The sequence below is a fragment of the Gossypium arboreum genome, chromosome 10 (assembly GCF_025698485.1).
Source record: "Gossypium arboreum isolate Shixiya-1 chromosome 10, ASM2569848v2, whole genome shotgun sequence".
NCBI lineage: Eukaryota > Viridiplantae > Streptophyta > Magnoliopsida > Malvales > Malvaceae > Gossypium > Gossypium arboreum.
The window spans coordinates 111,816,679-111,842,734 of record NC_069079.1 but is presented as its reverse complement, the minus strand read 5'-3'; the positions used below and the strand labels follow the sequence as shown (position 1 = coordinate 111,842,734).

General features: G+C 33.6%; 1 protein-coding gene and 1 pseudogene across 1 annotated transcript; one reads left to right on the top strand and one right to left on the bottom strand.

Annotated features, from left to right (window-relative positions):
- Window positions 1–4,067: 4,067 nt before the first annotated feature.
- Window positions 4,068–5,336, bottom strand: LOC108488029 (stemmadenine O-acetyltransferase-like). Its single transcript, XM_017792347.1, has one exon. It carries the CDS (start codon window positions 5,334–5,336, stop codon window positions 4,068–4,070), a length of 1,269 nt encoding a protein of 422 aa, XP_017647836.1.
- Window positions 5,337–23,895: 18,559 nt separating this feature from the next.
- Window positions 23,896–25,645, top strand: LOC108488918 (UDP-glycosyltransferase 73C6-like; annotated as a pseudogene).
- Window positions 25,646–26,056: the final 411 nt, after the last annotated feature.

The following is a 26,056-nucleotide window of genomic DNA, read 5'->3' as shown; positions in this document are numbered from 1 at the left end:
TGTATCCAAATCTGTTCACTAGATTTCATTGGACTAAAAAGGTTAATGAAAAGTGAAAATTGAAATGGAATGGTATGGTATGAGTTAGATAACCAATTGATTAAATGATGATTTGATTATGAGAATTGTATTGAATTAAATTTTAAATGTTTGAATTACTATATGATATGGTTATATATATATCAAACTCACCTAGTTGATATGTGATTTTCCATGTTTAGGCAAACTTTGCCAAGTTAAGTACCTTGTTGTGTTTAAATGAAAGATGAGGTAAGTTTATATTTAATTTCTATGAACTTGCTAAGTGTTCAATATGCTTATCCTACTGCCTCCATTTTTTTTGTAGATTGTCACTTTGTGAAATGTGTCAAGAGGATCGTTCAGAAGCTCACTCTATCTTATTTTTGAGTCAATAGCTTTTCAAACATTTTAAGTTTAATTTTGTGACATGTACATGGTGTTTTGTATATGTTAACTTGAAATGTTAGTTTTAGCTTGAAACCTTTATAATGCATGATTTTGACAATGCTAATGCCTATTGGAAATGATATGTTATGACAAATTATGGTTGAATTATGTATGGAACTTATAATAGTATGTTTGCACAAAGATTAGTATGGATGAGAAGTTGATGCTTGAACGGCTAAATGATGGTATAAATGATTTATAATTGAATAAGTTAAAATAATATGTTTTGGGCTAAAATGAAGCTATATTGAACTGGCTGACTGGAAATGATTCAATGGTCTATTTTGACATGTTTTGGAATGGTTTGATATAGGTAAGAATGGTGAATTATTGAGCTTGATGTTTAGGTTTGATTGGAGCTTTGAATTAGGTACTAAATGAATTAAAATTTACCAAAAACAGGGTTCTCGTCTCGACGAGCAATCTTCCTCGTCCCAACGTCGACCGACAATGAGTCACGTCGTGATGTCAAGTGGCCTAAGGTCACGACTTGACAAACTGTTTGGAAACATCATGACGTGGAGGAAGTGACGTCACGACGTCGACCTTGAGATTTTGAAACTTTACAATTTTGTCCTATTTTGTGCCCAGGTGAACAAAAGATCTCTCATAACCTTAATTAAGGCTCAAATTTGATTGTGTAACTTAAAATAAATATGTTAAATGTATATTTGCTCATTTGAATGATTATTATACTGTAGAATTGATTGTAGTTGCTCCTACAATAGATGTGGCATCCTATAGCTTGGACCCAATGATCATGTTGGGTAAGGGGTATTACATTTATTGGTATCATAGTTACAATTTAGTCGATTCAAGTATTGTAATATTATGCATATTGAGTCTTGAAATAGTTGCCACAAAAACCTGTGATAGTGTGATGGCTTTTGATCCAAACTGACTCTATTTTCCTATGGATAAACCATGTTGGTTGAATCGAATTGAGCCATTTTTGATAAAGTTGATAGTGATATTCTTGCTTCCGATCAGTGAGCTGCTCAAAGTATGCCCATTTTGCAAGGCCCTTGGAGTTAGTCGAAGGATGTTTTCTTCCAGATCATGAATCATCACTCAGTTCATGGGAGTGTGTCAAGAGGATCGTTCAGAAGCTCACACTATCCTATTTTTGAAACGGTAGCTTTTCAAACATTTGAAGTCCGATTTTGTGGCATGTACATAGGTGCTTTATATATGTTAACTTGAAATGTTAGTTTTAGCTTGAAACCTTAATAATGCATGATTTTGGCAATACAAATGCCTATTGGAAATGGTATGTTATGAAAAATTGTAGATGAATTATGTATGGAATTAATAGTATGTTTGCACAAAGATTAATATGGATGAGAAGTTGATGTTTGAATGGCTAAATGATGGTATAAATGATTTATAATTGAATAAGTTAAAATGGTATGTTTTGTGCTAAAATGAAGCTATATTGAACTAATTGATTGAAAATGTTTCAATGGTTTATTTTGACATGTTTTGGTATGGTTTGATATAGGTAAGAATGTTGAATTGTTGAGCTTGATGTTTAGGTTTGATGAGAGCTTTGAAATAGGTACCAAATGACTTAATTTTTACCAAAAGTAAGGTTCTCGTCTCAACGAGCAATCTTCCTCATCTAACATCAACCGAAAATGAGTCACATCGTGATGTCTAGTGGCCTAAGGTCACGATGTGACAAACTATTTGGCAACTTCACAACATGGAGGCAGTGGCATCCTGACGTCGGTGCTGGGATTTTGAAACTTTACAATTTGGTCCTATTTCGTGCTCGGTGAACAAAAAAGCTTTTGTAAGCTCAATTAAGGCTCAAATTTGATTATGTAACTTAAAATAAATGTGTTAAATATTCATTTGCATGTTTGAATGATTATTATAATGTTGAATTGATTGTAGTTTCTCTGGCAACGAATGTGGCATCTTGTAGCTCAGACCTGACGAACATGTCGGGTAAGGGGTGTTACAACCATAACTTAATATTTCTACAAGAGAAAATTGTTTTCACCTAGCTGCAGAAGAGACTGATTCAGGATTTGAGGGAGGACAATTCATCTGTTCATCGGCATTGGAAGAGTGATGCTGACTACCTTAGTTCCTTAAGATAAATTTTGGTGCCATAAAAAAGCAAGACTAAACCTTTTACACCAAGCACACCTGTCACCAAGAAAAATCGTAGCTCTGGTACCATGTTGAAATCTACCAATGAACAACACGAAAATAGAAAGAAAATAAAAGAAACAAGTCTACTTGTTTTATTAACTGACTCTAATAATTCTAAAGGGACCGAGTCTAATATTTATACAAGATAAGATAGAGTATCAACTAGAACTAGTCTAACAACACCCAACCAATTCTCAGCTGATCACTAGCAGAGTACATTGAATTAAACTGATCCTGATTAACTACTCTAACTAACTAATGACTGACTATAATAGAAATATTTAACCTTAACTACTACCAGTTGCAATTGCTTCAACTGTTATTCTGATGAACCATAAGTTGTGCTACAACCACACTTCATTTACTAATACTAGTGCTACAGTTGTTGATGCAGGTTGTTGTAGCTGTTGAGATGGAAGTGTATTACTTTGTCGCTACCCAGATTTTGTTGGTTATATAATTTTTGCAATAATTCCATTACTGATGCATCCTTTGTAGCTGATGTTGAGCTTTCTTGGGCTAATAACTCACATTCTTTATTAATTCTTGGCATTTTTTACATCCTCCAAGCTTCTTCATGGATCATTCTTTCATGCTCGCATTTCTCCAATGATTCCAAGAATTTCTTTTCCATCTCACCATTATCTTTAATGGAAAATAATTGAATTATGTTGAGTAAAAAAATAGAAGAAACAAATTTAGGGAGAGAGAATTTTAAAGAAGAAGAGTTTATTAGGGAGAGAGAGAAAAGAGGAGGAAGAAGAAGAAGAAAAATAATTAATTTTTCTTTTTTGCAACGAATTGCAATTTCATTTGTCTAAAGTGTCACGTAAGTTTTTTTTAATGATGTTACATTTTGAAATCAAAACACGTGATAAAATAAAATTTTAATGATCTTACACTTTAGGATCAAAACACATGATGAAATAATATTTTTTTTATTTCTCAAGTATCTATCAAAGTGAACCCAGTAACTAATCCTCCTCATTTTGTAGACCCATTAAGGGAGTAGATGCTGATCACGAATTTTAAAGCTAATGAAATAAAATTTTAAAGGCTATGGAAAATTTAAAAAAAAAAAAATCAATCTAAGAATCAAGATATAATTGAGAGAGATCATTTTAGCCTTTATTATATAACTTGAAAATTTTAAATAAAAAATTAATCAACCATGATGAACTATATAATCTTTCAAAGAAGCCCATAGGAAAGATTAACAAAAACAAAGTAAATAAAGGATGGCTAAAAATGGAATAGCACCTCAAGTGAGAATTCATGAATTTTTTTTCTTCCACCTCCTTATTAAAAGGATAGCAATGGTGCGAGAAAAAGAAAAACAAATATAGATAGATGACAAATATAGATACATACTCGGAAAACAGCACTACAGAATTTAAAGCTTTGACACTAACAATACAGGAAGTACTTAATCATCTTTACAAGCTTTTTGGGTTATTAACATATGCAAGCAATTCCTCATCACAATCAAATTTCGCCATTTCTTCTACATTTAGGGCAATCCAAGCCTCTATGCCATCACCATTTATGGTGTCCATGAAAGTAGTTATGTTCTTGATTTGTCGATCTACTGAGCTAGCCCATATGGGTTTCCCCCAACCAAAATCAGCTTCGTACATAGGAAACCTGCATAAACTTGTGAAACTAAATGTAAGTATCTCGCCTCTGGCATAACTTGTTATCTCTCTAAAATATTTCATGTGATCATATCCATCTTGGAGTTTCTTCACGTACTCGCTGTTTAGTGCTTTAATAGAGTCTCTTATTTGGGTAACGATGTTATTGTCCATGGACGGGATAGTCAGTGCTAAGCTATAAATGTTTCCAAATGAAGACCCCGGCAATGGGGGATCAATTCTTGCACGTAAATTTACCACGTGAATAATTGTGCTAAGCGTATCGGGTCTTGATCTAAGACCGAAGGCAGTAACAAAACGGTCCCATATGAAAGCTGATAAGGCCTCAACTCGACTTGGGCGTGTTTGGCTAGTATTCTCACCGTATTTTCTTCTGATTTCCTCCACTTTGGTGGCACCAAACACGAATCTCTTCGTTACAATTTGTTCCTTTTTTAATTGACGAGCTTCTGGTATGGCCCGTGGTGGGAAAAGTGAGGCTGATTTGAATTCAGGAACAATCAAATTCGTCTCTCCACGAGCAATGGATGCCCATATATTCACAAACGAGAAAAACGAAAGGGCATCTCCGATTTTGTGGGAAATACAAACACCAATCCCTATCCCCCCACAATCGAAAACATTGAATTGGATTCCAAGAAGAACATGTTCGGCATCAGTACCACTAACATGGAATTCAAAAGGAAGCAACTTGTTGAGTTCTTTCGGAATTGGATTGTTTAAAACATCCAAAAGTTGGCACTTCACTCGAGCTTCCAGAAAGGGTATCCCCTCATCATTGCAATCAACAAACAGCTGGTCCTCCATTTTCCGACCAGCCAGTGGATAAAAACAGGTGAGGGCATTGGAAATGGAGTGCTTCAATCGATGTAAAATCGTGATTTTGTTTGCTTCGATATTGCATATTTTCGGGTAGAAATAGACCATAGCATTATAGACTAAGGGAGTTTGTTGATCCAAGAATGACAGTTGGTATCGACGAAGACGATCATCGGTCGGAGATGATGGCTTCACAATCTCTTCGGAAATCACTTGGACGTCAAGCTGCATGTTGTACGCAAAATATAATTAAACCCTGTAAACAATAAATGACTAAATTCTTATCAAGAATGAGAATTTTGTGTTACCCTATGGCTCGTGTAATTACACTTTATATATGAGTTGTTAGGGGTAACAAAGGTGACAATTGCTATAAACATAGAAAATCAATGATAATGAACTAATTAATTAAAATATTATTTGTTTTTATTTATTTGGAAGGGTAATAATTGTTCTTTTGTTTCAGGTTAGAATTTCTTAGCTTGAATTTAAAGATGTCAATTGCCAAGAAACAATCCATGCAAATATATAATATTACATTAATCTATGAAATACAGTGAGCTTCTTTTAATTAATTTGAAACAAAGGTTTATATAAATGGAGTATTATATAATTTTACATAATTTTAATTAAAATGAAAGGCAACAGAGAAGAAAAGGACAATGAAAAATATTAATTGGTTTTCAGTTTCACGTTTTTAATCTCTTTTTGTTTCGTACATGTTTGAACATGACATTTTGTTTTTTTTTTCTTGTTTAAATTTCTTTCTCAATAAAATATAAATGTTTGAAAATTTCTACATTAAATATGTTTAAATAGATATATTTTTTTTATACAATTGCATAAATTCATTACTTATAATCTCATTCGAACCTTTAAATAAGAGGATAAAAGTGCTTCAATGTATTTAAACTCATGTCTTCCTACATTGACAATAATATCAATACCAACCGAGTTAAGACTCGATTGGCTAAATAGATATATTTTTTTTGGTGAAAAAAATATAACGCCCTAGTTAATTTAATTTTGATTTTATGAACTATATTATAAATGAGTGTTTGCTTCAATGGTTAAGTATCTTGATTGTGTGTTTAAGGTCTTGGGTTTTAGCCTCACTTTTAGAATTTTTTGCTATTTTTTATTCTAGTTTTATCCTTTGCAGTTTGGCTTATATTTTATTTCTAGTCAAATTATATCAGAATGAGCTAGCTGGCTTAAGGGGTAAGAATTTAGCTTATATTTTATTTCTAGTCAAATCATATCAGAATGAGCCTGCTGGTTTAAGGGGTAAGAAGTTTGGTTGCCTTAAGGTCTTCTGCTTGAATCTCTATGTGAACGTGGGTGATAATTTTTACTTCGGTTGTGGGTTACAGGTTCGATGGAACTAAAACTTTGAGGTTGTTGGATAAGGATCAATGTGTGGGTTAGTGGGATTTAGTTGTTAGTGAGGGGTTAGGATTTTCTTAACATTTTATTTTTATTTTATTTTTTTCTCTATTTTTTCAATTTTGTTTCTGACGTTAGTTCCTTCCTTTCTCTACAACATTTCTTTTTTCTTCTTTCCTTTTCGTTTTCCCTGCAATCCTGTCCATAATCTGTTGTTTGTATCATTGCATTTCGTAAATTTCAGAGTTCTTCGTGTGATTTTGGTAAGTGGGGTTTCACTTGTCTATAGGTTTCAGTTTTGGTTTTTGTAGGGTCATTTGGATTTAATCTTTTTATAAAAGCATAATGGTGTAGTTAGGGAATTTGATTTTTTGCAACCATTGTTGTGTAGGAGAAGGTTGTGAAGCAGTGAGTTTCACTTCAACTGCCTAAATGTGTTAGTAGAAGTTTTCATCGGCGGTAACTTGGGTGCATTGCTGGATTATTATGGATGAATTAGTAAATTAAATTGCTAATTCGGCATTGGTATGTTGTTTTTATGGTTTTGGAGGTCTCGGGGTTGCTGTAACATAAAAAACAAACCAGGTGTGTAACGAAAACACGAGAAAATGAGGATTGGAAAAAGCCAAAAAAGTGGCCTATTGACGCCACACGGGCGTGTACGCGACCGTACGACGAGCTAGCATGTGGTAGTATGGGTCACACGGGTTAGGCCGATTTGAGCATGTGGGCCCACACGGGCTATGGGCCCAAAATTCTAGAATTTTCCCTAGGGTTACACATGTCATTTCGATCGACTGTGGGCTTTCCGTAAGGTTGCTAAAGGTAAAACAAACCCTAATGTATAATAGCTGCTATTCTGGTAGACTATTTTGAGTATTTATAAATCGATATGTATGATTTGACTCATTCGTAATAACATGTATGTTATATGTATATGAGGATGCGAGACATGTTAATTCTGTTATATCTGTTATCTGTTATTTGTATATGTGTATGAGGTGGGATTTGTATATGTGGAGGAAGTGTTCTATGAGGTGGCATTTCGCCGATATACTAGCAACTTGACTGCAAACTATTCTGATAAGTGTTGTAAAGACACTATGTGGTATGTTGGGATGGGTGGGTGTTTTATACCCTAAACGGTGTGTTGGGATGGTCGAATATGGTGTGTATAGGATGGGGGCTGGATTTTGCATATCTATATGTTCTGATAATCCGATTTTGATATTATCTAATTCTGTTAATGACCTATGTCTGTATTTGATCTGCTACATGAGAAATTTGAGTTTATGCACATGCATGTCTCTGTTAAGTTGCACACTGAGTTTTTGAAAACTCATATCTGTTTGTCTGTTTTGTTCAGGTAATCCTCAGGTATAGTCGGGTCGGTGCGACGGAGGTTCAGCGGTGACCACTAGTTCGAAAACTATTTTTAACTAGTAAATTATTTAATTATCGAAATTTTCTTAAGAGTTTTGTAATTTTAGGACTCTCCGAACTGTTTGTTTATAATTTTGGTTTTGGATGCGTTTTGACTTTTAAACTGCAACGTTTGACAAATAACGTTTTACGCAATAAATGTTTTTGAAAAAAAATTCAGATCTCAAATAAAACGACTTTCAAACTTCTACTGCAAAAGTTACTATTACTTAAAAAGACAAACAAATGACAGTTTTATAAAAGAGTTTAATAATATGTTTTTCCTAAAACGTGGATTTTTTTAGTAACAATTAGCACGAGAAATTTTAACATAATATTGATTTCAAAACCTTTCTTCAAAACATTCCCAGATTTATCCATAACGTCTAGGCCGGGTTTGGGGTGTTTACAAAAAACCTAACTAAACTAATTTCCCAACACTATCATGCAACTAACCTACCATTCCAATAATTTCCTAAGGAACATCCATAAACAAAATTACGTTCTCTATTTTGATCCCAGCCATGTCATGTGTTATATTGTTTCACTCAACATATGGATATATTAATAGTTTCTAAAAAGCTCCAAGATAGACCTTGGAAAACAAAAAAAAGGTTTCTGTTCTTCCATATGCAACATGCTAGCATACTAAAAAGATAGGCCAAAGAACCTCATTCCTCACTATCCATCTTGAATTCTCCAAATTTATCCTAACCTAATCTGATAGGTTCTTTGAAAAAAACTAGGGTTGGTAGTCTTCCTGTATAAAATATTTCCAAACATCTCTAGCAAGCGGGCAATCCTAAGGACATGCAAAATATATTTTGTCTCATGGTGGTAGAATGGGCATAACATATATTGTCCAATACCCTTACATACATGTTCCAGATTATTAAGCAATCGTTGTTTACAAACGAGTCATAGGAAAAAGAAAACTCGATGCGGTCCTTGGTACTTCCAAACGACTCTCCACATAGTATCTTACACGTCCCACGTACCTTCTTTTAACATTCAATATGTACTCTTAATTGAAAAACCTCCATTCGTTGTATGTACCCAAAAGATTTTAGCTGGGCCAGCTAGTGGATACGGAGGAGGAATGTTTGCAATCTTTTTAACAACTTCTTCCAATAGACATTTGCTAAAAGCCTCTAGATTCCATGCTTCATCTTCTATTACCATACCTTTAATAGAGTAGTCTGTGATTGGTTTGTCTATGGGAGATATGTATGCTTTTAACAGCCCTACTTTAGAGATCCAAGAATCGTCCCAACAGCAGGTCGAGGTTCCTGTTCCAATTGACTAACATAGATTTTTTTTAGCAAAGGTCATACCTTTGCAATCCCTCTCCAAATGGCTGAACAAGTCCCTCGCACAATGCTATCAAGGATCCTCTCGTTCATTCCATATTTTGAGCACAAAACACAGACCCATAGAACCACTTCTTTGAAGATGAGATTAAACGCTAATTTTAGTAGGAAGGAAGCATTATGGTCTTCTAAATATCGAAAGCCCAATCCGCTACATACTCAAAGTTAACATACAAAATTCCAATCGACCAACGTCATTTTTCTTCTTCCTGAATTAGACCCCATATGAATTGCCTTGCCAAATGCTCAATCTCCTCACAAACCCCTTTCGAGATTCGCATGGACCACATAAAATAGTTTGGAATAAAGAGAATGACTGATTGAGCTAAGGTAAATTAGCCTGTCATAGATAATTGCTTTGTATCCCAATTACATAATTGAGCTCCAACCTTCTTGATCACAAACCCCAAAGGTAGAGTTGGTAACTCTTTTGTGTAGAAGCAGGAATCCTAGGTATGATCCTAACTTTTAAACCTATTAAAAGCCTAGTAACGTGTTTAATCGGTTGCTTAAAGTGTCATCCTTCCTTCTGGAGAAGAACATATTAGTTTTCTGTATATTTATACGGTGTTCTGAAATGTTATAGAAATAGTCCAGAATGTCCTCTAGTAACAAGCCATATTTTATTTCTGCTTTTGAAAAGACTACCAAATCATTTGCAATGAATAAATGTGATAAAGTTAGCACTATTCTAGTTAGCTTAATAAGGCTCCATTCGTCAGAGACTTCAGCTGCTTTGATACTATGCCTTAGCCATTCCATATATAATACAAATAGGTAGGGTCACAGAGGAGTTCCTTGACACGCTTCTCTTACAAGTTTAAATTTTGTTGTGGATAACTTGTTTCATAACACCTGCATAGTGGATGTTAAAATGGCAGACATGATCACCTATACCTACTGCTTGGATAGAACTATTTATGAAATTCCATTAACTCTATCATATACCTTTTCTAAATCAATTTTAACAGCCATCCATTTCTTGTTTTTCCCTCATATGGAAAGAACCACTGATAACTCTCGAAAAGAGTTATAATTCACGCCTTTAGTCTTAACTAATTGCTTGTACTTGGGTACATTTAGTGGCATTTTAGGACATTTTATTAGTATTTACCATTTGCATTAGGATCTTGGACGGTTTTTACATGTTAGATACTTTTAATTGTGTGTGAAAGGGTTATGTTTGGTGGTTTGGCAGATGCAGGCTATAGAGAAAGAAATAAAGGAGTGAAGGTTTTTTGGGTAAAATGTTGGACAGTTTGCCATCTTGTATGTCGTGGCAATCCAAGAATATGACCTAGTTAACATTCAGTGCATACAAGTCTTAGCCCAACTTTACCTTTACCAGAAAAATCTGTCTAAAAAAGAGGAGAAAATATCATGGGCTATTGGAGTTACCTTAGGATGAAATGCTTATAAAAATCCAAAAAAGGAAGCCGTAGATGTGAAGATCCGGAGGCAACAATAGAGGGTAGCAGCTGAGTAGAGATAGAAAGAGGAGATCGAAGGCAATCCCTCTTAGCCACCACAAAATATCATACTAGTAGATTGCAAATTGGTTTGACGACAATCATCTTCCTAAGTTCTTCTTTAATGATTGAAGCATATATTTGATTTAAACTACTATTTCATTCAATTGTTTTTATTTCCCAATTGTATGCATTCCCTAGATATAGATGAGTGTGTAGAATGCCCCTATACTAAATCTAATTTTGAAAAGGTTGAATTAGTTGAGCCAAATTGAATAATGCAAGTGAGTATTTGATCGAATACTTGCAGCAGACTCTAGACATATACCAGTGTTTGTACAGAATGAAGACAAAACATTGCAGGGTACCGTCCTAAGGCCTATAAACACAAGGTAGGTAACTTGAGATCTAGCTATCAAATGAAGCAGGTCACATTAGGTCTCTTCTGAATAGTAAATTGAGTATGATTATGCTGAAGCATTACTGAAAGTAAGGGCAGACTCTTAGTAATCCCAACCTTCCAAATCAACATCGTAGACCTTCAAACTATTGCCGCAGCATCTTTGTCATAGCAGTCTTAGTTATTTATTTATTCACTCAAGTTTTATTCACGTAAATATTCTCTTAATTGCCATTGCATTTTTACTCTTACTTTGCCTTAGCATTTTCCAATATTAGTTAGTATATATTTCACACTCATCTTTATTATTTTAATTTATCATTGCGTACTTAACTCGACTTTTCCATAACATTAATCATTATCATAACTTGACCATTTCTATACTTAATCTTATCTTTGTGGAAACGATCTCTCTTATTACTTTATTACTTGATTCGACGTGTATACTTGTACAATTTTCTTATCATATTCACACGTGACAATCACCTCTTGAGCAATGATGATATTATCAGAGATAATTTTTGCCCACAGTGAACCCAACCTGCTCTTATACAATTATCTTGGGGAATACTACTTTGAATCTATTAGCTATAAATTTCATAACCAGTTTATAGAGTACGGAACAAAGACTAATGGGTTGGAATTTTGAGATCTCCTCAGGTTGGGCAATCTTTAGAATAAGAACAATGAGTGTTTTATTTAAATCTTGATCAATAGGCCTACCTTTAAAAAATTCTTTAACTCATTCGCAAATTGTATCCCCAATGCTATCCTACTAATTCTGAAAGAAGATAGCGCGATAGCCATCACTTCCAGGTGCTTTTAATGGTGCCATATCTAAAGTGTCATTTTAGTTTCGTCACTTAAGACTTCTTTCCCTAGAAATTCAATGTCACTCTACTCCAATTGAGGAAACAGGCTAGGAGGTAGCTCCCTCATCTTACTTGGCATCTCTCTGTACAGTTTTTGAAAATAATTCACTGTTTCAGATTGAATTTCATCTGGATCATACAGTCACTCACCATTCCTATTACGTAGGGCATTAATGCGATTAACTTTCCTTCTATACATTGTACGACTTTGGAGAAAATTTGTGTTCCTGTCTCCTAATTTAAGCCTATCACACAATGATTTTTTCTTCCAAAGTAAGTCTTCATGATTCAGCACCTCCTCAAGTTCCTCTCTCATATCCATCTCCCTTTTTAAAAACGTGTTTGAATCTGACCTTTCTATTTCCTTCTAAATTTGACTCAAGGATTGTACTAATTTTCGTTTGCAAACTTCAATATGCCCATACACATTCCTATTCCACTTTTTGAACCCACAGTAAGTTTACCTAAAGTGTCAAACATGTCTCCACAATAGTTTCAAAAATCTTTTACGATGTCTAAAAAGCTCTGATGTTGGGTCCATTCAGCCAGAAAGCAAAAATAACGTCCTTTTGGTAAGTTAAGCTCTAGACAAAGGTTAATGAAAAGAGGTTGATGGTCTGACTTGATTCGTACTAGATGTATTACTAGGTACCTTGGAAAAGTTTGAATCCAAGTCAAATTCCCCAAAGCTTAATCTAGTATTTCAAAGGTCCCGCCTCTCTGCTAGGTCAACAACGGCCTTCTAAACCCAAAGTCTTCTAGCTCATTAGACTTAACAAATTCTTCAAAATAAGGGCAATGTCTCCTAACATTACCTCCTCTTTTTTTGTCACTCTCAAAAAGGATAAGATTAAAGTCATCTACTACCATACAGGGAATAGAAGTATTAGAGATAGTTTCTTTTAATGCTTCCCAAAGCATTCTCCTTCTAGCTTTATTCAGAATTCCATAGACGAAAACAATTATAACAACCTATATGGGACTCCCTATAAATACCCTTGTCAAAATAAACTGAGGGTGGTTTTGAACAATTTCAAGTCAGAGTGTATCCTTCTAACTAATCCAAATACCACCTAAAAATCCCCTTGCTTCGACCCGGTGCGAGTTCTAGAACCCTATCTTTGCAATTCTCTTATCTGCTCTACTATCACCTACTTTTTTTTAATAGCCTAACGACATCGAGTTTGTATTCCATATTATACTCTCTAAAAATGAGTGAAAACTTTACTCGTGCATACCCCTGACAGTTCTAAGTGAATACAGATAAATTGGCATTCATTATTAAAAAATTGATAATGTAATATGCTTCTACTCCTACCGTCAGTCACTTTCTTGAACATTTGGGCTCACACCCACCTCCTTAGATACCTCAGTCACCAAACCTTGTTGGAACTGACTTTGTAACAGTTCTACAATGTTACTTAATGACTCAGCCAAAGGAACTTTCAGGGAGGAGGTTTGAAAAGACTGCCCTTGTCCCTAATAATTTTATTCAACTTTGTTCTCTTTTTATTCCCACTATAGTTACCCCCTCAAACGTGTAAAATTCCTTATGTTGGTCAATGACATATGGCCCCAAATCTACCTGCGAGTGAACCTATCGAAGAACTGGGCCAAATATTTTCCTTAAATGCCACCACTGAATGCTGACTCAAATCCAATACGCCTTTTGTGTGGACATCATCACCTCCTGCAGTCCATAGAGTCTCGATCGTTGACTAGAGTGAGAGTTAGCTTTCGTGGTGACCTCTACAAGACATTCTTCTTCTGTTGCCTCTTTTCCCCACTCCCCAACAGACATCGTACTCTATGCATGCTCCTCTATGTTAGATCTCATTTGTTCCCCTATGCTAGACTTCATCAAACCGAGAAGGATTCTTACATCCGTCGAGGTGTCGCTGCCATGTACCAGGTTGGTATCCCCTTTCCCTCTAACCCTAATTGCTAACATGTTTGGGCCTTTTTTGACCAAACTAGCCCTCTCTAGTCCACCTTCACCAATCCTCCATTTGTTTCCTTCTACGAGGCCTTTCCCTTCAATGGGCTTATGCTAGCCCAATCCCATAATTAGGGGACTCTTTTCATTAAACCGACGTTGCCCCAGGCTTAGGTTGGATGCACTCGTTTCTTCCCCTCTATCCAACTCAACAGGTCCCACTCATTTTTGGCCCACAGTAGTTTCTAATCCACTTCCTTCAGCAGGCCTACTTCAACCCACTGCTCTATGCTAGGAGCTACTCACAATATTCCCTTGTTGGCCTAGACCCATATATGATGGCCCTACCTCTTTCATTATGAGTGAAACCTCTGGGCCTGCTTTCCGTTTGATTCCTAGTCCAGTCCCTTGTTCCTGGATACCCTCTACCTCACGCAGAATTTTCAAAGCATGAAACTATAAATTATTTTTGGTATTACATCTTGGTCGTCGCTTTTCCTGGTTGTCCTCAGCAGTCGCCTGCCTCTCATTTCCACTAACATCCAAGGGCCACAGCCATTCAAGCTCTTTGGTGTGTCATCCGAGTTTGAAGCAATGCTTCTCATTTGTTCTCATTCTCTATGAGTGACACTTTCCTCAGATTCTTTTGGTTCATTCACTCTTTTGTGGCAAATTTCCTATATGTGGCCATTATGGCCACACGAAAAAAAAATAGTGGGTAGGTACTTGTATTCAATTCTCTATAGTACTCATTTGACCAAAACTTGAGAGATTAAACCTTTCTCCAGATTCACGTATACCGTTATCCTTGCGAACCTTCCCCTAACCATATTATCCATATTGAAATATAATTTTGCCACTTTCTTTACCAATCTTTGTAACAGCCCGATTTAGACCCTAACTGGAACGGTAGTTTCGGGACCACGAATCTGAGTCAAAAAAATATTTTAAAATTGTTTTCTGTGTTTATTTTGTGTGAATTTATATCTGTGAAATTTTTGTGTTTTAATTTTATCGTTTGAGTATCCGATTAAATAAAAGGGCTTAATCACGTAAAATGAAAATTTGGTGGTTAAATGTGAAAGTACTTATTTGTTGATGTCCTTGTAAGTGGAGGCATTTATGATGCAATTAGACCAAAAGTAAATATGGTGGACGGTCATGACCTTAGCATATAATGGTTTATTATTTAATGTTAAAGGTTAAATTAGTAAAATAAAATAAAAGCATGTTAATATATGTTATATTAAAACATAAAATAAGCCATGTTCATTATTTTCTTCTTACATCGATTATAAACAAAAGAAACAAAGAAAGAACAAGGGCTAGGTTCGGCCATCTTTCTCATCTTGATTCAAGGTTCGTACTTAGTCGGTTTTTGATAATTTTTACGTTTTTGAGATCGTTGCTTCGAGTACTACAAAACCCAAGCTTTAATTTTTGATTTTGTTGAATATTTTGAAATGTGCCATTGTTGATTGTTGGTGATTTTTGTTGTTTGAGGATGAAAAATGAAAGATATGTTTTAGATTAACATGTTTTGTATTGGAGTTTTTGATGATTTTGAGTAATTAGGACTAAATTGCAAAAATAATAATTTGAGGGACTAAAATGTGAAATTAATGAAATATATGGATTTGTATGGTAATGGGTAAGATTCGGCCAAACATAAGTATTTGGAAATTTTGTGTATTTTGTGTTTTGTGCAGTAGGGACTAAATTGTAAAAATTGCAAATGTCAGGGGTAAAATGGTAATTTCCCATTTATGTGTTTTTGGACTAAATTGAATGAAAATATGTTTGAATGAGCTTAATTTGAATATGTTTAGATTAAGAACCAAAGAAATCGGATTTGGACCGAGGAAAAACGAAAGTTGTCGACTAGCAGCCCCGTCCCGTTTTAGGACGTCCAAGGTAAGTTTATAGGCAAATAGACATGTTTAATTGTAGTTAAATGTAAATATTATATGATGTTATGAAATATGTGAACATATACATAGCTTTGGCCGAATATGATTAAATTTGGCTACTACACTTCTGAGTTCGATTCGACCACGATATGACGTCTGAAAGCCCCGTATGAACCATAGGAATAGCTAGGATACATATGTCATGACATAGGATTCCAATATGTGTGTGCGAATAAGACTATGGCATCGATTTATGATTCTGATATGTGGTTAAATGTAAGACCATGTCTGGGACGTTGGCATTGTACGATTTATATGATTATTCGAGTGTCCTATCCAATTCCGAATGGATCATCGGGCAAAGGTAAATCACGATCGAATGTGTAAATGAGTTAAAAAGCCAGGTATGGTTTAGCTTGTTAGCTATTGTTAATGAGGTATGTGTGAGACTTGAAATTTGATAAGTTTTATGTGATGCAAAAGACAAATTTATAGGAAATAAACAAGTATATTGATTTGAACAAATATTATGAATATTATGGAATTAATTTTGGATATATAAATATATGTGTGATCATACATGTGTTCGGCCATACTAGTAGTAAATGTATATGACATTATTATTTGGATTCTTGTACTTATGCGAATAAGTATGTATATGTGTTTGGTTGTATAGTGATGCTATAACCTAGAAAGTTGATTTCACATTCGGTTAATATGGTTGTGATAGCATTCGACTATGGTAGTAATAAGCATGAAAATGTTATCATTTATTTCACTTATAAATTCAAAGTTAAGATTGGCATTGTTAATACAATTCGGCATAACTTGAAATGAATTAATTATATCTTGAAATTATTTATTTGCTTTAAACTTACTAAGCTATGTTAGCTTACTTGTGTATATAATTCTTTGTCTTATAGATTTTGGAGTCACGCTACAAACTCGGGAGACTGTCAGCCAAGTTCATCACACTATCTACTGTTTTGGTACCTTAATAGCTAAACTTAAATTATGGCATGTATAGGCTGGAACATATTTTTGAAGTGTTGATTTTGGTTATGTAACTAAGGCCATGCGAAAATGGCTTGTTACTTATGTTTAGATTTAATTTTATATGTGCTTAGTTTTGGTGTCTATGATCTTGGTTTGATATATACGAGTATGCTTGATTATGGTTTGGTTTGTGGTAAGTATTTTGTGTAATGATAATGGCTTTATATTTTAGGTTTGAATTCGGTTTGGGTTGAATTATTGTTTAAGTCTTTTGATAAATATATTATATGTTCTGGTCTTTTAAAATCCTTATGTTATTTTGAAAGTGTATTAAAGTATATATATAGCTTGTACTTGATAAACCGTAATTTATACATATTTTTACCCCATGTTTAACACATTTTATGGATGATTTTTCCCTAGAATTGGTGAATTCGATGCTTCTATTGCTTTAATTTCATGTTTTATACTTAGGTGAGCATAGGAAAGCGAAAGGAACGAGAAACAGGTCAAAAACGGAGAAAATGGGCCAAAGTACGAAATCAACACTGCCTAGACTTCCTCACACGGACATACCACACAGCCATGTCATTCTAACAGGCTCGAGCACGGCCTGAAGTAATCGCACACGGGCGTGTCCCTGCCGAGGCCAAGTTTAGTCCAATTCAGAAAAGGCCAATTTTGAGGGTTCTTAGGCATTCCAAAGCCTATAAATACACCATAGAGGAAGCAGAAAAAAAGAGGCATAGGGAGGAAGGAAGGAATTACTCGAAGAAAGCTAATTGATCCATCTCAGAAGCCGGATTCATCATCAAGACTGAAGATCTCCCCTCAATTTCCCTTCAGGAGTTTTGGGTTTTCTTTATGTTTTGTATTCATTATTCTTCTGAGATGTTATCTTTTTTAGTTATGAACTAAATCCCCTAAATACCTAAGGGGAATGAAACCTAAGACGAATCTTGTTATTATTTTTCTAAATTGTATGATAAATATTTAACTTGTTCTTAATTATGTGTTCTTAATTCTTGTTTTGATATCCTAGGATACTGATTCAAGATAAGCTCTTATTCAGAGGAGAAATAGACCCTGTCTAAGAGTACAATTTTCATAATTAAGCGGAGTTGATTGCGCGCCTAGAGATAGGGTGACAAGATTTTTTCGGATTAGGGTAAAACCTAATAAGGGGATCCATAGATCGAGTTAATGCAACCTTAGGGTGTTAATTAGAGAAAAGTCTCAATTATTCAATCTAGGGATTAGACATTATTAGTCTTGAATAGGGATAATAACATAACTTAGGGATCTCTACGTAACAAGTTAAATGAATAAATCGTCCGATTCGGAGTCAGAATAACAAGAGAAGTCTAGGTGGGTTCTTCCTTAGGTATTGTCTTAATTCAATCGTTTTCCAAAAGTAATCCCCCAATTCTATTTTCTGTGAATTCTTAGTTTAGTTAATTAGTTAGTTAAAACAAATCCCATTATTCTTAGGCTAGATAATAAAAAGAAAGTTAATACTAGTACTTTTAGTTCATTTGGGTTCGACAATCCGGTCTTGCTAAAACTATACTACTGTTCGATAGGTACACTTGCCTACATCGTGATAATAGTTAGTTTCAAGAACGATTAATTATAAATATATGAAACTTACCTGTCACGAAAATCGCGATCAGTACTTGTGGTTCGGCCATATGTTTATAAATGATGTTATTTATGCTAGGGTTTGCCATGTGTTTGTTAAGTAACAAATGTCATATGCTTGTGATAAATTAATGACCATCATAATTTATACTAGGACATATGTATATGTAACATTCGACCACATTGATTTAGTTGAAATTTTATTTATACTTTACTTGTGTATAAGATGATTATATTATAGATATTATGTATATATGTAAATATGCATGTGGTTGTTTTTATAAATGTGCAGGTTGCTTGCAAGTTATATGTGTTAGGTATTATGTGTTTTGAATTGGTTTGGTGGTAATGTTAGACACAATGAATAAAAATGTTGGATAAATGTACACTAGCTTAATTGATTCGTTTGCTAAGTGATAATATTTGCATGTGTCTTGTGAATATTTGGCCAATTGTTCTATCATGTATTCAATGCTAAATGTGATCGCTACTTCAAGGTTGATTGTGTATTATGTACATGTACATGTTAACCTATTCGGCCATCGTGTAAAGTATTAAATATTTATATGTGATTACTTATTAATTATATAGTATGGTTGCATGATTAGACATGGATTCTCAGGATTTGCTCTTAATATTAAATCGTGAATGACATTAAAAGATTAATAGTTAAGAAGTGCAAGTACTGATTTACTTTGATTAAAGGATAAAGCATGCAAGTTCAATTTGCCTATTTTTTTTAAGTCGCATATAAGGTGGTTTAAAATATGTTTTATGGCTTATTAAATTAAAAAAAAATTGTGTATGCGATTTGGTTACCATATGAATAACCACATAACTAGTATTAGAAGTATGTTTGACCATGTTGGTATTAGTTAGTATTACGCATGTAAATGCCTTGATGCAGTAAGCAATACGTTGAGTTTAGTTGCGACTTGTTTATGTGAGATGTATATCTATATGTGTTCTGAAATGTGAATTGATTTTATTTTAAATTATAAATGAATTTGACTTGAGTGAATATATATATATATATAAATGTTTGGAATTAAACTGTTGATTAGTAAAGCCTCATAATCCTATTCCGGCAACGGATACGGATTAGGGGTATTACAATCTTCCTATTTCCCGCAAGATTCTCCATTTGTACATGTGCCCTGGCAATTTAGGAAGCCAAATCCACTCCATGACCATACGTGGGTAAGGTTGTGTTGTGTTGAAATTCATAGACCATAGTTGTACAGTTAGGTATTGCCCATAAACAATCCAAGGTCCTTGACATATGACATTTTCAAAGTCCTCCGGGCTCTAGAATTTAGCTAGGAAGTAATCTTTTTCAATGTCCATTAGGTAAAAAGGTTCAGACAGTTTCCACAAAGAATAGACCTTTATTATAAAGCGCAGAACACCCAATGCTTCTTCCCAGAAGCTTGATTACCATTGTATGAGCCATGTTGTTAATTAGGATTTGGTTCACCCATTCAAAAAAACTAATCGATGGGATGCCATTAACTGAAGAACGCACGACATCTGTTTCCAATAACTCGACTTCCCCTTCATCAAAAAAATCATTTGTGGTTGTTGTTTGTCATTCGACCTGAAGGTTAGTCCCCATTAAGCGATCCTTCCATAACAAAGGTTTCTCTGTAATAGGAGCTGAATCCATTGCCACATCCGGATCTCCCTCTGTCTCCCTGATACGAACCTTTTTTGTCGAATGCTTTGCAAGTTCTCATTCGTCACTACTCTCGCGTTCCACAGAATTCATCATCGTCGATTAGCTAAATAGATATTAATTATGTTATTTTTATAATATCCATAACACAAAGCTAAGGATTAAAAGAGTCCAAATACTATTTAATTTGATTAAAAAACAACTATTTAGTTAAAATTAACAAAAATTATTATTATTAAGAAGAGCATCATAAATTTCAAACATAAATAATAAAATGAATATAAAAATATCGAAAAGAATTTATCAAATAGATCGATCAATCCCGCAGTCCAAAAGTTTAACAATTTTGATCTATCAAATTTATCATATTTGTATAATGTATTTAGATTTTAATTCATATGAAATCTATTTTTACCTATCCTGTTAACCTTGTATGCCACATATACGAGTTTATCATGATCTATGGTATTGACATTAAATCTTAATTAATAATTTCATGTGAATTTAGCAATAATGAAATCTATCACAATAAGCAAAACAGAACAACAAAAATAAAGGACAAGCAAGACCGACTTGAAAGCAAATTAGACAACGGGATGGGTCTAAACTCTCACATCATCATTCAAACATCAAACACGCAATTAAGGTAAGGCCAAGTACTAGTATTTCAGTTGAATTTTTAGTAATTCAATTTGATTCTTATTTAATTATTCTAATATTTAAGACTTCAATCAATGTGGACGTCTTGTTTTTAACACGTAATATTATTTTATTTTACTTATTTATATTTTTAATAAAATATAATAAATTATCTCAATAATTATGGGAACAAAAATATTTTTAATTAAGAATAAATTATTTCTTTACATAGTCTGAAATCCCGAAGCACTTTCTTTTCCAAAATTCTCTTCTATTTAATTAACTCTTTTAATTTTTAAATCTCTAATGATGAGAAACAAATTTTTAGCTTTCTTTTCTTTTTTTTTTACACCATACTCCAAAATTTTCTTTACAAGAAAAAATGAAAATGGGAAAGAAGATTGAATTATGTGAAAGAATGAATGCAAGTGGAGAAGTGGTGAGATACAAAGCAAATCTTGTCGTTAAAAGGCTATAAGTAAAAGCATGGGATGTATTATGATGAAGTCTTTACATCGAAACTAGAAAAAATTTGTTTGTTTATTTCCTTGGCGACTTAAATAAAGTGGAAAATATATTAACTTGATATGAGATCGACATTTCTTAACGGTTTCTTGAAAGAAGAAGCTTACATTGACCAACCCATTGGATACAAAGCCCAAGAAGATAAATGCCTAAGCTTGAAAAATGCATTATATGAGTTAAAACAAACACCTCATGCATGGCATAGCCGCATCGACAAGTATTTTTCAAGACAATGAATATTTTTACAAAATTTCTCAAGGTTGAAAGTTTTTGAAAAATGCATAGAAATTTTGGCATAATTAAAAAAATTCAAATTAAGTGGAAGTGTTGAATATTACAATTTGTAGCATTCTAGAATATACTTGCTCATTACTTACATGTACTTGTATTTAAATGAATGTATTTGCTCATGCTAGAATGTAATTGATTTTGGACCAATTAATAGTTTTAAAATATATTATTACAATATGTAATTCTATATCATATATAAAAATAGTAGTACATAATATATTAATTATTAATTATTATTGTTTATTATTATATTGATTGAAATATGCTTTAAGTCCCTATACTATTTGTACATTTGAAAGTTAACCCTCATACTATATTATATAATGTTATATCATATCATATCATATATTACCTATATGCATTACGGTTGGGTGAGGTAATCAATTGATTTGATGTTGTCAATTCAATTCGATTCCAATTTTGATTCAAAACTATTTAAACCAAATGAACCAAATTTACATATGTTACATATAATATATATTTAAACTCAAACCCAAAATTAAATCCAATTTAAATTTTATTCAAAACCCAACCTAAATAAAAATAAACCCATCCCAAGCAAAAATTAATATAAAGATAATAATGTTAATAAAATTTTAAAATTAATCAATAAAAAACTAAAAGTAAAACCTAATTTCTCATATTATTAAAATTAAATTTATTAGTAATGTTTTTGTATTGCATAATAAATTATGTTGAATCATTTGTGATAAGTAACACTAATGATCATATTATTAAATTAATATCTTATGTCATTATAATTTTATATTATCATTTTAATAACGATTAATTTTATATATTTACTATTAATATATAATTTTAATATTAAAATATTTGTATATTCCTTTTAAAAATTTATTTTACTGTATAGTTTAACCTAAAAATTTATTATTAATTAATTTTACTATTAATGAAATTTTAATATAAATATGTAAGGCTTGTGAACACAATTTTCATAAAAAATTATTTTTATTTTAAAAATATCATAAAATTATATTATTTATTAATATCTATTATGACTATTCAATTATAAATTGAGTTTTTCCAAATTTTAAATTTCATTTATTTTAGACTCGAATGAATCGATCTTGTACTCGAATTCTTACAGACTCGGGATTTATCTCACATTTTAACTTCATTATCTCATCGAAGAATAAAAGAAAATTCTTTTGAAGAAATGGAACCAAAATACGTTAAAGAATATAAAAAACCAAAAAGAGATAAGATTTGGTGTATCGGCCCATCGTCAAATTATAACAAAGGGAAACCATATATGGGTAAGCGAGGAAACAACGTAGCTTCAGTTGATGTAACCCAGTGCTCGCAGTGGCTTGATTTATTGCCTAAAAATTCAGGCGTGTACGCTTGCCATGGAACACTAAGTTGTGTTGAACCTATACAACTTATTGAATTGGCCATTGGGTTAGAATCATCAAAGAGGCCATTCATATGGATCATAAGACAAGGATATAAATAAGATGAGTTGAACAAATTGAGGCTATGGGTAAGAAAATGGATGGAGGAGAAGGAGAAAAGAGAAATGGAGCATGGGGTGTTCGCATTTGAAAACAATGGAGCATCTTATATTAATGTCAGGAGATTAATCGAAGTTATAGAACAGATCAGTGGGAGAAAAGCAACTGGCTATTTGCTGCATTGAAAACAACTATATATCTTATAAAAGGTCAAAGATTTATGGCTTGTATTTGTCTTTAGTGTCGACACCAATGGCATTAAAATGTTGCCATATTTCTAAAGCTTTTTCTGTCTTGGACCTCAAGGATCCGCAATGTAGACACTCAAAGAGTCATAATTCAAGGTTGAATACCCAATCTCTTTATTATTAAGATTTTGGGTCTAGTCCTAATGTCACGTTGGATGACTAAAAGTTGTAAAATTTTTGGATTAAAATTTTATGAGGATAATTTGCACTATAATTTATAATTTTTTTTGCCAAGTAAGAATAAAATTTTATTAATAAAAAATTTTAAGCAAATTAGAGAGCTCAAGAACCAAAACATAAAACATATGTCAAACCAAAGCAAATTACTAAGAAGTCCCTCAATTCCTTAGACATGGTCAACCTAATACAACTACTATATAATATTGTTATATTTCTTTACAAGATACCTCTTGCCTGTCTAATTACATTTGGATGTTGTCACAACATAAAGCAGTGTTAAATCAGTCGGGAATTGAATATTAAGCATTTCTCTCTCTTTCCTTCAAAGATACCAACCAAAGCCAAAATTGACCAAGATGACATAAGTCATGATTTCCAACATCAGTTCATGTTCTACATGCCCATGTATATCCTTACATACTACTAGACCCACTACAGCATGTATAAATAACCCACTTTATCAAACTAATGAAAACAACCATAAAAAAAAACACCATATTCCAATTCGTTTGAGATTTTCCATTCATTGTTACTGGTTCGTCATAGCTTAAACACTGAGAATTTCGATGGCCTTAAACTCATTTTCTCAACCTCATTTTGTGTTGATACCATTTATGTGCCAGGGACACCTTATTCCCATGGTAGATATAGCCAGGTTATTGGCAGAGCGTGGTGTGATCGTTACCGTAATCACCACACCTAAGAACGCTGCCCGCTTCAGCAGCTCAATCAATGGCGCCATCAAGTCTGGTCTAGCTATTCGTGTCAAACAGCTCGGGTTTCCTGCTGCAGAGGTTGGTTTACCGGAGGGATGCGAAACAATAGATAATCTTCCGTCGATGGAGCTCATGAGCCGCTTCTTCGCCGCAGTGAGCTTGCTGCAACAACCAGTGGAGAGGATGTTGGAGGAGCTAAAACCCCGACCAAGCTGCATCATATATGACAGAAATTTCACATGGATAGTTACATTGGCTTCCAAGTATCAGATTCCGAAGATCTGGTTTGATGGAAAGAATTGCTTCTCTCTTTTGTGTTACCATAATATAATCACATCTGGGGTCCATGAATGTGTCCCCCAAGGGGAGACCTTTCCGGTGCCTGGACTGTCTGATAGAATCGAACTCACACCAGCACAGGTACCTGGATTTCTACCTACCATGAAAGAACATACTGAAAAGGCAATGGAGGCCGAAGGGGAGCAGATGGGTGATTATAAACAGTTTTCAAGAGTTGGAAACTGAATATTGTGAATCACTTGGAAAGGTTAAGAAACAAAAGGTGTGGTGTATTGGTCCCGTGTCACTAAGCAACAAAAACGATTTCGACAAAGCTCGAAGAGGAAACGAGGATTCAATAACCGATGAAGACAGATGCTTGAAATGGCTTGATTCATGGCCACCAAGCTCCGTAATCTATGTTTGTTTTGGGAGCCTCAATCGACTAATACCAACACAGTTGATTGAACTCGGTTTATCCTTGGAAGCATCAAAAAGGCCATTCATTTGGGTTATTAGAGGAGGGTATAAGAAGGAAGAAATGGAGAAATGGCTAAAAGAAGATGGATTCGAGGATCGAATCAAAGGACGAGGACTCTTGATAAGGGGCTGGGCGCCACAAGTTTTGATCTTATCCCACCCATCGATCGGAGGATTCTTGACACACTGTGGGTGGAACTCGACACTCGAAGGGATCTGCGCCGGCGTGCCAATGATAACCTGGCCTTTATTCGCCGAACAATTCATGAACCAGAAGCTACTTATACAAATACTGAAAGTTGGCGTAAGTATAGGTGTTGAAGTTGCAGTGCAAATGGGAGAGGAAGAAAAATTTGGGGCAATGGTGAAGAAGGGAGATATTATGAAAGCAATGGAGAGTTTAATGAATGGAGGAGATGAAGGAGAAGATAGAAGGAAAAGAGCAAAAAAGCTTGCGAAAATGGCGAGGGTAGCAGTTGAAGCAGGAGGGTCATCTTATCTTAACATTACGCTACTAATTGAATATATCATGCAACAAGCCACCAGTCAGAATTAAATGCTTTCATGTAAATCTTTGATCATTGTACATGTAATTCAATCGACACTCTAGCTTCCAATATTCCTCAATAATTATTACATGAAATATTTGTTTAAGGGTTGGTATTAATAAATGTATACTAGGATTATACCTGCAACATGCGCAGGTCAATATTAAAATATTTAATATAATTTTATTTTATATTTATTTAATTTTATGTTTTAGTGTTATATTTATATTTTTGTATTTGTATTAATAATATGTTTTGTTCAACGAATTAACAATATGTTGATTAATTTTTTAATTAGTACTAATAGTTTTTCATAAGATATAATTTAAATGTCTATTATAATTTAATTGTATAAAAATAAATTTCTTTCAAAAGAATAAATAAAATAAATAAATTTATTAATATTACAATAATATATATATACACTAAAATTTATAAGCCATATTAATGAGATGCTCATTATTTCCTAAAGATTTAATATAAGAATTGATCC